Source organism: Sus scrofa, chromosome 1 (assembly GCF_054392235.1).
Source record: "Sus scrofa isolate SSC_HxYL_T2T_F1_AM1 chromosome 1, Sscrofa_HxYL_maternal_Yorkshire_Landrace_v2.0, whole genome shotgun sequence".
NCBI classification, from domain to species: domain Eukaryota; kingdom Metazoa; phylum Chordata; class Mammalia; order Artiodactyla; family Suidae; genus Sus; species Sus scrofa.
The window spans coordinates 129497093-129512738 of record NC_139383.1 but is presented as its reverse complement, the minus strand read 5'-3'; the positions used below and the strand labels follow the sequence as shown (position 1 = coordinate 129512738).

General features: G+C 37.4%; 1 protein-coding gene across 5 annotated transcripts in view; it reads right to left on the bottom strand.

Annotated features, from left to right (window-relative positions):
• Nucleotides 1-15646, bottom strand: part of DMXL2 (Dmx like 2) — a 160467-nt gene that overhangs the window by 108967 nt on the left and 35854 nt on the right. For all 5 annotated transcript variants that reach the window (XM_021095420.2, XM_021095427.2, XM_021095423.2 and 2 more), the window contains exons 2-6: nucleotides 13476-13601; nucleotides 9549-9620; nucleotides 5871-5949; nucleotides 4618-4753; nucleotides 3878-3944 (exon numbers count right to left, since the gene is read on the bottom strand). In XM_021095420.2, coding sequence (XP_020951079.1) covers nucleotides 3878-3944; nucleotides 4618-4753; nucleotides 5871-5949; nucleotides 9549-9620; nucleotides 13476-13601 — 480 coding nt within the window. The remainder of the gene's footprint in view (nucleotides 1-3877; nucleotides 3945-4617; nucleotides 4754-5870; nucleotides 5950-9548; nucleotides 9621-13475; nucleotides 13602-15646) is intronic.

Below are 15646 nucleotides of genomic sequence, written 5' to 3'. Positions count from 1 at the left end.
GGACATGGGTTCAATCTGCGGCCCTACTTCGTGGGTTAAGGATCCAGCACTGCCGTGAGCTACAGTGTAAACCACAGCATGGTCTGGATGCAGCGTTGCTGTGGCTGTGGTGTAGGCTGGCAGCTGTAGCTCCAATTTGACCCCTTTTCTTAGGTTAGATTTAAATGTGGAAGACAAAATATAATATCCAGGAGTTCCCTAGTGGCTCAGAGGGTTAAGGACTTGGCATCAGCACTGCTGTCAGGGTGCCATGTGGCCCAGGAACTTCTACATGCCACGTGCATGGAAATAAATGAATAATTAAGCAAACAAACAATCCAGATTTTAGACAAGAGGTTCTAAGGTCTTCTAATTCAAAGCTCCTATGGATAGAATTCAAGATACAAGAATATTTCTGATACATCAACTGCATCTTGCATGCCTTAGCATTTCAGCAAGCCAGTTCCACCTGACAGCATCAACATATCTTTAAGGAACATAATGCTGTGAGGAGTGCTGGCTCCCAGAGTTGCCCAGAGGTTTAAGCTTGTTAATCACCCCATGATAATCTACCCTTTTTTTTTTTTTTTTTTTTTTTTTTTTTATTTTTTGTCTTTTTGACATTTCTTGGGCCGCTCCTGTGGCATATGGGAGGTTCCCAGGCTAGGGGTCTAATCGGAGCTGTAGCCGGCCTATGCCAGAGCCACAGCAACGCGGGATCCAAGCCGCGTCTGCGACCTACATCACAGCTCACGGCAACGCCTGATCTTTAACCCACTGAGCAAGGGCAGGGATCAAACCTACAACCTCATGATTCCTAGTCAGATTCATTAACCACTGTGCCACGACGGGAACTTCAATCTACCCTTTTTTAAGCACCTTCACTTCCCTGCCTCAAATCCAGTGTATTTCTTTGTGATCACTGCCTCATTTGGGGAGGTGTGCTTCTTGAGAAATCATAAAAACCTGGACCCAGAACTACCACGAACTGGAGTTGGGGAGAGTAATTACTTCTCTATTTTCATGCTAACTGAAGGAAATGCTAAATTTCAGTTATGAATATAAGCAAAGTATCAAACTGATATTAACAGTGCTGCTAATTTTGTCTCCATAGAAATCATAGAAGTTTAACTTCTGTGACAGCTGCTACAGATACCTCCAAATATTTTTTACACTCCTCACTACTTTAAAACTGTCAGTTATTAGTTTACTAAACTGCACACAATTACAATCTTTCTGCCTATAATGTTGTACAGTCTTCCTGTCTATAATACCACCAATTGTTGAGCAACTACCTCTCTGCCAAATGATTATTCAACCACAAAACAGTTGATTATTCTACAAATAAAGGTTAACTCAAAGGGCCTTAGGTGAATTCTGATGTTCTTAGAAAACCAACCCCTGCCTCGTCAATACGGAAGTTTTAATTCCATATACAACTAAACACAACTAAACTTTAACTTGTGATTTTTAAATGTAATTTCTTCTTACTGAGTGCTTTAAAAAATAAAAAGTACATAATTGACATTGTCACAAATTTATTTTTTAATATCTTGAGGCTGCATTTCACTAACTGTATGGTATCATTTTTATAAGTTCAAAACTACCTAAAAATAAACACTGTATTATTTGGGAATTTATACACATGAAACTATTTTTAAAAAAAGTGAAATAAAGAATAAAATTCAGGATTCCGGTTGCATGGGTCAGAGGGGCATGAGGAGAAGGAAGACGAAAATAAAGAACCTATTAGTTTTATATCCTTTGTCTCACATGGGTAGTGGGTACATGTGCATTTGTTTATTATATCTTATAGATAAATTTCATATATTCTTTTATACTTATGAAATATTTTATAATTTAAAAAGGGACATTCACACAAGCAGAAAAAAATCTATTGAAAATTAAAAACGTAATAGCAGGAAAAAAATATTTCAGAGTTAATGCTGAAAAGTCCCCCAGAATTTAAACAACAAAAAAAGAAAGACATGAAAAATAAGAGATGGAGGGAAGTTCCTTGGTGGCCTAACAGTTATGGAATTGACATCGTCACTACTGCTGTGTGGGTACAATCCCTGGCCTGGGAACTTCCTTCCACATACTGTGGATGCAGCCAAAAAAATAAATAAAATGGGGGGGAGGGGAGAAGTAAATTAAAGGATTAGTAGAGAACTATTCACATCAGAATAAGGGGATATGTGGAAGAGAAAAAAGAGAACATGAAGGGAAGGCAATAACACAAAAGAAATAATACCAAATAATATCCCTGAACTGAAGGACCTGACTTTTCAGACTGACCAGGCCATTGAACTGCCTGCACCAAAAAAAAAGTCTTTATCCCTTAGAGACATATACAAAAACACTCATAGGAGTTCCCATCACGGTGCAGTGGTTAACGAATCTGACTAGGAACCATGAGGTTGCGGGTTCGGTCCCTGCCCTTGCTCAGTGGGTTAACGATCCGGCGTTGCCATGGGCTGTGGTGTAGGTCGCAGACAAGGCTCGGCTCGGATCCTGCATTACTGTGGCTCTGGCGTAGGCCAGTGACTACAGCTCCGATTCGACTCCTAGCCTGGGAACCTCCATATGCCGCGGGAGCGGCCCAAGAAATAGCAAAAAAGACCAAAAAAAAAAAAAAAAAAAAAACACTCATAGATGACTGACCCACACCGTGACATCTTGAGATCTCAGAACAGGAGGATAAGGGCAGATCCTTAAGACCTTCCTAATCTGGAGCTGGGGGAGTATGGTCAGAATGGCACTATACTCAAATAGCAACACTGGAAGCTGGAACCATGACTTTTAAAAAATTCTGAAGGAAAATTATGTTCAACCCAACCCTATGTCCAATCAAATTAAACATAACAGCAATGAAAAGAATTGTTCAGACTTGCAAGGCCTCAAAAATTTTTTTCCATTCATCTTTTCTCGGCAACTGGCTAGAGGATACCGCCATCAAAACAAGAAGATAAATGATGCTGAGAAACAGGAAAATTAACAAAGGAGACAGGCAAAGAGAATCTCCGGAGGCTGGTAAAAGAAAAGCCTGAAATGAGAGCTCTGCTATTTTAGCCTCAGAGAACAACTAAGCCAGACTGGAGCAAAGAGAACACACATTCCCAGGATACCTCCTACATGAGATTATACTAAGATGATTCAAAGCCTGTGAGGTGTGTGGGATGAATTAGGTAAAACTAAGCAAACAGTGAAACAAAGTAATGAATAATGCCAAAGTAATTCTTCCATGAACAGTATTTTACATACTCTTAATAATGTGAACAATAAATGCTGATTTACCCAAATGTAGCTGAAGGCCCATGAGAAAGCTAGGAGGAAGGGAAGTGAATATAGTATGTGCTAAGTGGAGATGGGGTGGGGGACATCAATTAGAGAACTGAAGTCTCAGCCTCCATAGTAGCAAGGCCAGAATCATACATAAAACTGTAGGGGGAAAAAAAACAGCAAATGAGAGCCTAAGCAAGTTATTTAAGAATATGGAAAGAAATACTAAAATATGCACTTTTATGAATCACTGCCTCCAGGACACAAGAGGAATTTAGAGTGTGAAGAAGGGAGTGCTTCTTTTCATTGTAAATCTAGTAGTGCTATTTTACTTTTAAAATCATGTACATATGCTATCTTTTAAAAAGAATTTTAAAAGCAGTGAATTTTTTTAAAAGGTCAAATAAGAGTAAAGATAATAGCCATTATTTCCCAAGTGCCAACTAACCTATAGGAAACATACCAGATCTTTCACAAAAACAATCACTATCCTTAGGCCAGCTTTTTAATGTAGAGTTATCCCAATTTTATAGATGAAAAAGCTGAAAATGAGAATAAACAAGAAACATTTTTAATTGTTTTATTTCTTCTGGTTAAGTTTTGTTTGGTCCTTTACCTTTCCAGCAGTAGCAAAGTATTCACCATCGGGGGACCATTCCATCAAATGTATAGATACTGAGGTTCTAAAAAAAAAAGGTTAAATAGTTAGCACTTTAAAAATCTGCAACACAATACCATAAGTGGTCAAAATAAAATTTTCATAACATCATTAAAACAAGAGTGTTTTCACCTCTCTAAAAATGAAACTAAATATTTCTTTCATCTCCCTAAAAAATACAAATTAACCCATTAAAACTAATCCAAAGTACACTCTGGGGATCCAAAGAAGAATGCAATTAATATGCATAAAAAGTATCACAAACTACATGCCCAACCAACATCATAATGTAACATCTTAAAAACTGAGCTCATCATCTTTGCTGGCTAGGTGGTCCCCTTCACCTAATCTATATTGTTAATGGTACAGCCATCCTTCCACTTGAAAGGTGGCTGGCAACTTTCACATCTTTCCCCTTCCTACTGCATCCATATCACATATATTAATATAATTCCTACATCAACCTTATCAACCCAAGTCCTGAGGTTATCACTATGAAAATACTTATGTCCTTTTTTAAAAAATCAATTGGAACACAGATTAAAGGATGATATTATAATGGGTTTTGGTTAGAAAAAGTCTACTTTCTAGGCTTCTAAATGCAATGGTACCATAAAAAAATAAAGATCATTATGAAAAGGAACATATCTTAAGTATTTTTTTAATTAATGAACATAACAACAGAGTTAGACACTAACTTGCACTGCCAGATGCACTTCCAATCATTTAAAACAGGAGGAATTTTATTATCAATTTCTTCCTCCTCTTCCAGAATGTCACCTCCTGGAGGAGCCCACAACTGAATAGAATCAGTTGCTGTCAACAATCTGTTATCTGAAATTAAAGAATGTTCTGATGAATAAGCAAGGATTATCTAGAAAAATAAATGTACATGTGGGTTTCTACACATGTCTATAAACTATTCTGTGAAAAACGGGCAATACCGTCTATGAAAAACATTTGGGAGTTCCCGTCGTGGCTCAGTGGTTAACAAATCCGACTAGGAACCATGAGGTTGCGGGTTCGATCCCTGGCCTTGCTCAGTGGGTTAACGATCCGGCGTTGCCGTGAGCTGTGGTGTAGGTCACAGACACGCTTCGGATCCCACGTTGCTGTGGCTCTGGTGTAGGCTGTTGGCTACAGCTCTGATTAGACCCCTAGCCTGGGAACCTCCACATGCCGCAGGAGCAGCCCAAGAAATGGCAAAAAGGCATAAAGGCAAAAAGGCAAAAAATAAATAAATAAATAAAAATGTTTGGCTTATATCCACTTAAAAGTTCTAAGAATCCAGCAGACAAGAAAACTTGAAGGAAACTTAAGAACAAAAAAGTAAAAGCTTTACTGCCAAAAAGCTACTGTGTATCAGGTAAATCTTAAAAAAAAAAAAAAGTAGCAGCAAAAGTAGAATAACAAAACAAATCAAAAAACTCTGATATATACAACTTAGAATATCCTCAGAACATAAGGCATAACTAAAGATTAATAAAAATTTTTTTCTACATGGAGTATTAAAATTACCCTCATTGATTGTGAATGTAAAAAGGGACAACAGCTATTACTACTAGAGGTATTTAATCTTTCAATATTAAAGACAATAATTTCCTGAAATACAAGTAACAAAACGAAATAGGTGTTTTTTGGTCTTGCTTTATTTCCAATTTTGTTTCTTAATAAATAAAATTTCTCTTAAAAAGTACAGCACATTAACTAAGGAAACAAATCATCATCATTTCTTGGAACAAAACATTCAAAAGCAGGAGGGAAAAAAGCACACAATTGTAAACTAAGCACTGTACAAAGCAGTGTATATGCAAAAGGAAAAAAGTACACTCATTCACTAGCAAAAAGAAAATAGTATTGATTGTTTTCTTATTATGGGAGACTATATCACATTGCAATCACACACTGAAATATTTACTTTCTATAACTTCTAAAAATAACTGCTAAATACCTTGAGGGTCCCATGCTAAGTTGTATGTCACGGAACTCAAAAAAAACTGCCCAGTTTTAAGCCACTGACACTTGAGTTGCTGAAACATACAGAAAGAAAACAGAAAAAGACATGTTTTTAAAATAAAATCTACAAACACTACCAGATTTTTATTTTCTTCAACTTAAGATTTTATGATCTGAAACAAAGATGTAAGTATCTCACTCTTATTTTCAAAATACTGTTTTTAAAATCCTTTCTAATGGAGCCACTTACTATTCTACGATATTAAGCTGTTTGCCATGCCCAAACAAAACATGTCTCTCAGGCTTCCTTCCATGTCTATATACACATTCTTAACCTTAGGGTAACTTTTCCTCTCTTCTCTGCCTGCAAACTCCTACAGTTATATCAAGATCTAGCTTAACCATTACCTCTTCAGTGAAGCCTTTCCTGACATTCTAGGAACACTCAGAACAATTTTACATGAATTCTACCATTATAACACTGGTCACACTGAACTATTTGTTCTATGTCTAACTCTCCTATTACACTGCAACTCTTCAAGGGCAGGGATTATGCCATAATAAGCTTTGTGTATTCAGTGCTGTAATGAGTAGTACACAGGTGCTCAATAAATGTTTATAAAAACAAAATAAATGCACATTAGAAAGAAGTGCAAATTATCATAATTCTAAGGAGTCAATGTATAAAACAAAACTAGATATACTTCCCAAAAAGTCAACAAATCTGAACTGCATAATTTATGAAATCCGCAAATCTGATCTGTATTATATTTGAATAATTTCCATCTTTTTTTCTGTTTTTGTTCTAAAAAGTAGAAAGAAGATTTAAAATTTAAAAGTCAAAGAAAGGCCTTTCCCATGAAATACAATTATCAAAGAAAAAAAGTTTAGATATTTCTTTGCAGTAGATAAACATCAAATGTCCTTTTGTAAAAGTATAGTGCAATGTAAAGCCATGTCAAGGATTTTTACAGCAAGTTATATACACATAAATTGCTTGGCAAGTAATAATTTAATAACTGGCAATGACCTATCTTAGAATATTTTTTAAATATTTAACAAATAATTTATTCAATTATTTCATGACTATCTGGAGGTGGAATTAACTGCAAACTTGAATTTCAGTAACCAAAAGTCATCTTATACTTTTTAACAGGGAAAAGGTTTTTTTTAAACCCATGACTGCTAACCAACCAACAGTCACAACAGTATTTTATATATTGCTCAACTAAAGTAATAATTAAATCATTCCTAAAACTAGAGATATGCCTAGTATTCTTTCCTTTAGTGTTTCTCAGAGTATAATCTTTGGACCAATTATGTAGAAGAAATTTTGGGAGTGAGGGCTGGAATCTGAAATTTTTTTTTTTGTCTTTTCATCTTTTCAAAGCCGCACCCAAGGCACATAGAGGTTCCCAGATTAGGGGTCCAATCAGAGCTGTAGCTGCTGGAATTCGCCAGAGCCACAGCAATGTGGGATCCGAGCCACGTCTATGACCTACACCACGGCTCACGGCAATGCCGGATCCCCAACCCCTTGAGCGAGGCCAGGGATGGAACCCATATCCTCATGGTTCCTAGTTGGATTCGTTAATCACTGAGCCACGATGGGAACTCTGTGGAATCTGAATTTTTAATATGTACTCTAGGTGACTCTTAAGTACTCTAAAATTTGATAAGCGTTTCATCATACTACCACAAGGGAAAGACTGGTATAGTTTGTACTTTGGGGAGGAATGTAAAAAGAAATATTCATATATATATATATTTAATGAAAAATATCAAAACTATTTGTTTAATGCATTTAAGAACACTTTTTTTAAAAAAAATTACTGGGTAGATATGTCAAGATGTGAAAATCTGGCATTGAGACATTGGCAGTTGTAATTACTTGTGAGTGAGAGAGCGTGGTTCTAAGGCATACAGTAATTTTTTAATTTTAAGGATATTGGATTTTCTGAATGTTAAATAAGACAAAATATAATTCAGCACCCAGAATGAATCTGAAGGGTTCTCAATGTGATATGCCAGACCACTTAGGTGATAAATGAGTTTACCTAAACTCCTAACTCCTTCATTCAGCAAATATTTAGAAGTATTTATTGTGTCCCAGTACTAAACTGCACCAATAAACCAAAGAAACAAAGCTCCTCACTGGCACATAGCCCACATTCTAAATAGTACACTATAAACAAATAAACAAGCTAAGTGCTATGGAAAAAAAAGTTTAAAAATAGGAGGATATGTGGGTTAAAATGAAGCTGGGAGAAGAAAATTGCAAATTTTTTTTTTTTTTTTTTTTTGGTCTTTTTGCTATTTCTTGGGCTGCTCCCACGGCATACGGAGGTTCCCAGGCTAGGGATCTAATCAGAGCTGTAGCCACCGGTCTACGCCAAAGCCACAGCAACGTGGGATCCAAGCCACGGCTGCAACCTACACCGCAGCTCACGGCAACGCCGGATCCTTAACCCACTGAGCAAGGCCAGGGACTGAACCCGAAACCTCATGGTTCCTAGTCGGATTCGTTAACCACTGCGCCACAACGGGAACTCCAAAAATAGCAATTTTTAAAGGGTGATCAGGGTAGACCCTATTGAGAAAGTATTATTGAGCAAAGACTTAAAAGGATCTGTAGCTGCTGGCTCTGGAGCTACCTAGACAATGAAAAACATTCCAGGCAAAAGAACAACCAGAAGTTCCAGTCATGACTCAGCAGTCAAAGAACCTGACTAGTATCCATGAGGATGTGGGTTCCATCCCTGGCCTCACTCAGTGGGTTAAGGATCTGGCATTGCAGTGAGCTGTGGTGTAGGTCACAGATGGGGCTTGGATCCCAAGATGCTGTGGCTGTGGCGTAGGCTGGCAGCTGCAATTCCAATTTAGCCCCATCCTGGGAACCTCCAAATGCCATGGGTGCAGCCCTAAAAAAAAAAAAAAAAAGAGAGAGAGAGAGAGAAGAGAAGAAGAAGAACCAAATCACAGGCCCACAGATGGGAGGATAACTGTCCAAGGAAGAGCGAAGATGCCCAGTGACACCAGTGAGTAAAAAATAATGGAAAATGAGCTCTGAGAGGTAATAAATGGGTATGTGTGGGTAAGAGGAGAAGGCTGTAGTCCATTCTAAGGTTTTTTGGCTTAAAATGTGAGGAGTTCCCGCCATGAGGCAGTGGGTCAAAGATCCGGCCCTGTCACTGCAGCAGCTTGGGTTGCTGCAGTAGTGTGTTCCACCTCTGGCCCACAAACTTTCATATGCTGTGTGTGTGGCCTGAGGGGAAAAAAATCTGAGAGAAATACAGAACCATTACAGAGTTTTTAGCAGAGAAACATCATGATCTACTCTGTAGTGAACAGAGAAAGGGGAAGGGGGATAGATATTAGAAAAGAGACCAGTCCAGTAAAGTAGTGTAAGAAATAATAGGAGTTTAACTAGGGTAGATCCCAATTAAAAAGGCAAATCTAAATTAGCAATACTCTAGAGAACTGAGTTTCTAAAAGGCCTAGGGATATATTCCTAGTAAATGTAGGAATGTATGAATGTTCTTACCATAAAGCACAGACTAACTTTACACTGATTCTAGACCACCTCCAGCACCAGCTCCCAAGGGGCTCTTTATTGCTGTCAAAACTGGATTCGAAACTCAATTCTAAAAGTTTTCTATCATTTAATACTTACACAATTTCTCTTATGAGAATTTATGCCCAAGGGCTCAAAAATACAAACAGCATTACCATATGAAGCTGCAATCTAAAAAAGAATGAACAAAGCATTAATATTTAGGAAAAGAGAAAATAAAGATAACCTCCTTTTCACCACAATGAATAACATGATTACATACAATATAATCTTAGAGTATTCATGGTTTATTCCCTTCCATACATACAACTGAAAAAGTACTGGACCTAAGAATCTTTTCTCTATTATAAAATTTAGCAGGCTTTGGAGTTCCTGCGGTGGCACAGCGGAAACAAATCTGACCAGGAACAATGAGGTTGTGGGTTCGATCCCTGGCTTCACTCAGTGAGTTGAGGATCTAGCATTGCTGTGAGCTGTGGTGTAGGTCACAGACGCAGCTAGTATCTGGTGTTGCTGTGGCTGTGGCATAGGCCGGCAGCTATAGCTCCAATTTGACCCCTAGCCTAGGAACTTCCATATGCCTCGGGTGCAGCCCTAAAAAGACAAAAGACCAAAAAAAAAAAAAAAAAAAAAAAAAATTTAGCAGGCTTTATTTTACATACACAAGGGTGACCTATTCAAAAAAATCCATCCTTTCCTATAAAGATTTCATTTTTAAACACAGAAACCATTCTATTAACAAAGACACATTTCAATTTTACACCTGTCAGAAACTATAAGCCAGTGAAAATTAAAAAAAAAATAAGTAGAAAAAAATCAAAGATAACAGGTATTAAAAATTATATCAAATAAAATGATATTAACTACACCATCAAACAAAAATACCAATTGTGAACAACATGTAGAAGAGGGAATGGAGAAAATGGACTACGGAGAAGCCAGAGAGATACACACTCCAAGTGGAGGAGAAACAGCTGAAGTAGGCATCTCCAGCGGACTTAAGCGAGGGACTTGGGGGCCAAGAGGACTTTGTTCCAGGTCACATACCTGATGAGAAGAAACATAAATCCCTCTGTTCCTAGGAGCTACCAAAGCCTGTTTTCCAATAATTCCTAGAATGCCAGTTCCCAGTTTATCCTCCTTTTGGCAAGAGGGAATCAACTACAGGGAACAGACCAAAAAACAACTCTTCTGACACTTCTGGATCAACAGGTTAACCTGTAAAGCTAAATGAGGTATACATGCTTTTTAAAGCCAGCCAAAAAAAGATGTACTGTGATTTCAGGGCACTCTCATGCAAAAAAAATGATTTTGTTAATGAATATCTAACATTCTTTCTGAGATAAAGCTTTTATTCTGTAATGGTAGGGGGAGAGCTACTTAAAATGCCTGGCTGAGGTAATACCTAGAGAAAAAGTGTTATGAATGATCACGCTCAATATGTCAATGAATGAATGAACAATTCTAACTGTTAACACAAAGTCATAAATGTGAGTGCAATCATCACGGGACTGGGGATAAAGGAAATAAAAGACGATGGCAATAAAAGACAATGAATCAGAGATATCACAGCTTTGGTTTCTTTACCATCAACCAGATGAGGAAAAGGGGAAACATGGTTATGAACACCAAAGTCTTCTATATTAAAAAAAAAAGAAAAACTTTGCCCCCAGGGAATCCATTTATTGTGATTATTACCAGTACATAAATAACTTTTTTCATATTTTTAGGGCCACACCCGCAGCATATGGAGGTTTTCAGGCTAGGGGTAGAACTGGAGCTGTAGCTACCAGCTTACACCACAGTCACACCAATGTCAGATCCAAGTCACATCTGCGACCTACACCACAGCTCAAGGCAATGCCAGATCCATAACCCACTGAGCAAGGCCAGGCATCAAACCTGTGTCCTCATGGATACTAGTCAGATTCACTGCACTGAGCCACAACAGGGACTCCCACAAACATAATTTTTTTTAAATGCCTATCTGGAGTTCCCTTGTGGTGCAGTGGGTTAATAAAGATCCAGCATTGTCACTACAATGGTTTGGGTCACTGCTGTGGCACCGGTTTGATCCCTGGTCCTGGAATCTCCATATGCCACAGGCGAGGCCAAAAAAGAAAGAAAAAAAAAAAAAAAATGCATCTCTAGGCAGCTGAAAAGCTACCATGCTCGGCACAAGGAGATGAGCAATAAAAAATTAATGAGAGAAATCTAATACTCCCGGTGCTTTCTAAAGAGTAAGCACTCAGAGTTCCCGTCGTGGCTCAGTGGTTAACGCATCCAACTAGGAACCATGAGGTCGCGGGTTCGGTCCCTGCCCTTGCTCAGTGGGTTAAGGATCCGGCGTTGCGGTGTAGGTTGCAGACGCGGCTCAGATCCCGCGCTACTGTGGCTCTGGCGTAGGCTGGTGGCTACAGCTCCGATTAGAACCCTAGCCTCGGAACCTCCATATGCCACGGGAGCAGCCCAAGAAAGAGCAAAAAGACAAAAAAAATAAATAAAATACAATAAAATAAAGAGTAAGCACTACTAAAGTTCCCTTCGTGGCTCAGCAGTTAACGAGCCAGACAAGGATCCATGAGGATGCAGGTTCAATCCCTGTCCTCACTCAGTGGGTTAAGGATCTGGCATTGCCCTCAGTTGTGGTGTAGGTCACAGACAAGGCTCAGATCTGGTGTTGCTATGGCTGTGGCGTAGGACGGCAGCTGTAGTTCCAATCTGACCCCTAACCTGGTAGCCTGGGAATTTCCATATGCTGTGAGTACGGTCCTAAAAAGAGTAAGCACTACTTAGGGGAAAAAAACTGGGCAGGGTGTGGAGGATCAGAAAAGCAGTAAATAAGTATCAGAAAACATCAGGAGTTCCCACTGTGGCTCAGCAGTTATAAAACTGACCAATAGCCATGAGGATGTCAGTTCAATCTCCGGCTTCACTCAGTGGGTTAAGGATCAAGTGTTGCCACAAACTGTGGTGTAGGTCACAGATTCAGCTAGGATCCAGCATTACTATGGCTATGGTAGGCCAGCAGCTGCAGCTCCAATTCAACCCCTAGCCTGGGAACTTCCATATGCCCTAAGGTATGGCCAGAAAAAGGGGGAAAAAAAAAAAAACACCAGGGAGTGCAGTGTTTTAATACTATATCAGTTTTATCATTGGATTGTCATATAGTGGCACATTTATACAAGTATTAAAGCCTGATACAAAGAGCAGAGTAGGACAATAAAAATGGTATAATAATCATAATGAATATTCTAATTTAACATATCCTTGATAATATTTGTTATTACTCAGTAAAGAACAATCTCTAGAATACTAAGACTTTAAATTATTGTAATTATTACAGGAAAAATAATTTTTATATTCCCACAGAGACATTTATCAACTGCCATACGACATTGGCCTCAATCAATTGCTAAAATATACAGCAGATATGCTACATTTACTTTATACAGAACCAAAATTTCATGGATATAATGCTTGAATTTTGGAGGAAGAAACATATGATGGAATTTGAATTATTTTAAAATAAATCCTCTGTTTAAAGTCTGAATGAACTTCAACATTCTTCAAACAAAAAATAAACTTTTATTAAATTAATAGAAACTTTACAAAGAATGAAAATATAATATTAGATGCTAGCAATTTGCTACATTTTTTGATAAAAATTTGATGTTATAATTTGGTAAAGAGATAGAATACACTAGGTATAGAAGATAAAAGTTCCTTGTTATTAGCATAATAGCTGCTAGAATTATCAACTGACAGAGTAACAGTACACATGGGGTTGTGAAGCCTACAGATCTTTTAAGACAGTTTATATATGTAGAACAATTATCACTTAGTTTAATGGTCCTTTATAATTTGTATACAATCTATCACTTTACCTACTCCGATTAATAGCCATCTAAGCAAGGTCTATTAATTAGAAAGCGTAGGTAAGCTTTGTATAAAACGATTAAGAATATTCTGAGATTGTTAAATACATTAAAAGATGACATTTAATTAAGTAAATAAATCCCTTACTCTTCCATGTTGGTTAGAACACTCCACACAGCTGACTTGGATGTTTCCATGCTTAGCACCAGGAATGATCTGCACACATTCAAAGTCATTTGCCAAAATAACAATATCACAGCCTGATCCATATGCCTAAAAAGAAAAGTTTTACATTATATAAGATATGTAACTTGAGAATTATCATCAGTTTCTTACTTTTTGTTGCCATTGTAAAGGATACTATGACACATTAAACAAAAGTAGTTAATGTAAGAATATTAAAAATATAAATTTCCAATTCAGAAAATTACAAGTCAAATGAAAATCATGGGGGTGATGACACCCCATAAATCATTCTGTTTAGAATTTCTTTCTGAAGCTCATCTCAGTAATAAACCCTAAATAATAAGAACTCCATCTGAAATCAACAGGGTATTGAAGGCTGCAATTGTAGTTCCAGGGTTCAAACCAGGCTTGAAGAAGATCAAGATAGAAATCAAATGTATTTTCCAACATAATCCCACATGGCTTAAAGAGCTAGTTAGATAGACATTAAACCCCCGAGGCAGAACTACATGCACTAAGGCAAATGCTAAACATACTCACCTGCCTAAGTGAATCCATGATGACACCTGCCTACCCCGTCCCCTCAACGTTACCAGGCAGGAGAGAGTGAGGAAACCAACCCAACTCTGTCTCTCCTCTTTCTCCTCTTCTTTTTTTCTCTCCCCCTCCCTCTCTCTCTCACTCACTCTCACACAAACACACACAGACACATACATTAAATAAAAATAAACTAATTTATATAAAAAGTGGCAAATATTTAGTCTGGAAAATAAAACACAAAATTAAGTTCCTGGAAAATTCCCTTGTTCAACATAACTATAATAAGTAAAACCACATATTTCTTCCTTTTGTTACACTTCTTGGTATATGCTATTCCTGTTTTGCAACTTTGTGAATTTTATGATGACATAAGGGACAGAGGGTGGGGACATTTTTCTCTTTCGTCCAAATTCAACTTATGATGAAATATTCAAAACAACCTAATAATGTAATGCTCAAATGAAAAAGCCCCATAAAAAGCAACATGAATATAATATCTATAGGTGGCATTTTTTCCCCACTATTTCTACAGCCTTAAGCAATATGGTCATGCCCTACAAAATACAGAAGTCCAATAGCCGCCTGACATGTGATAATATCTAAGTCAATGAGGTCCATCTAATGGCTAATGAAAGAGGGAACTGAAGATAAAGACCAGAGAAGAAAACAAACACTACTTCTAACTGGTCATCAAAATTTCCAAGGCACTGCCAAAATCCTGCTCTAACTATTATAAACTATCTTCAAAAAGCTCCCCAAATGAAAGACAAAGACAGAATATTCAGCAAAGGAAATACAGAAAAAAATCACTCCCAGGAGGAAATAACCACTTATATTCTTACAGACAATGCAGATTTGCTATACTATGCATTTGAGAAAGTTAAACTGAATAGAAATACTGAGTACAAGTAGGATAAATGTGTCACCATGCTAATCTTTACAATTGTATTATTTAAAAACAAAAATACTGTCATTACCATTATATATAGAAAGATTCAAATTTATTTGCCCAAGATGCTATACAGCTAGTAAGGGGAAGACGTTCAGACTCAAGTCCTTAGAATTCTAGTGCTCCTTCTTCTACATTACATGTCAAAGAGAAAAAATATTCCAGCTGAATATCAGAACACTTGTTTCTCTAAAGATGGGCTACCCGGAGCAATTGATGATATAGGCATATAGGCTCTTACTTCTCAGTCACTGGAAAGGATTTTCACTCCTCCCGAAATAGCCATCATTGTCTGACCTTTTCCAGAGGTACCACACTCCTCAGCATTAGGAAATCTTGCCATTTTTCTGAACAGCAATAGTTCTCAAACATGGCTGCATCAAAATCACTTAGGGAACTTGTTAAAAATACAGATTGCTTGGTTCCACCCCAGAATCACTGAATCAGAATCTTCATGGATAAAAGAATTTGGCAATATCTATTAAAATTTTAAATATAATATACCCTTTGATTAAACAAGTCCCTATTTTACTATAAGCATACTTACAAAGGGGGAGGGATAGTCGCTGCCTCATTACTTAAAGCAGCAAAAGCTGAAAATAAACATACCATCTATAAGTAGGGAAATAGTTTAAAAAATGAC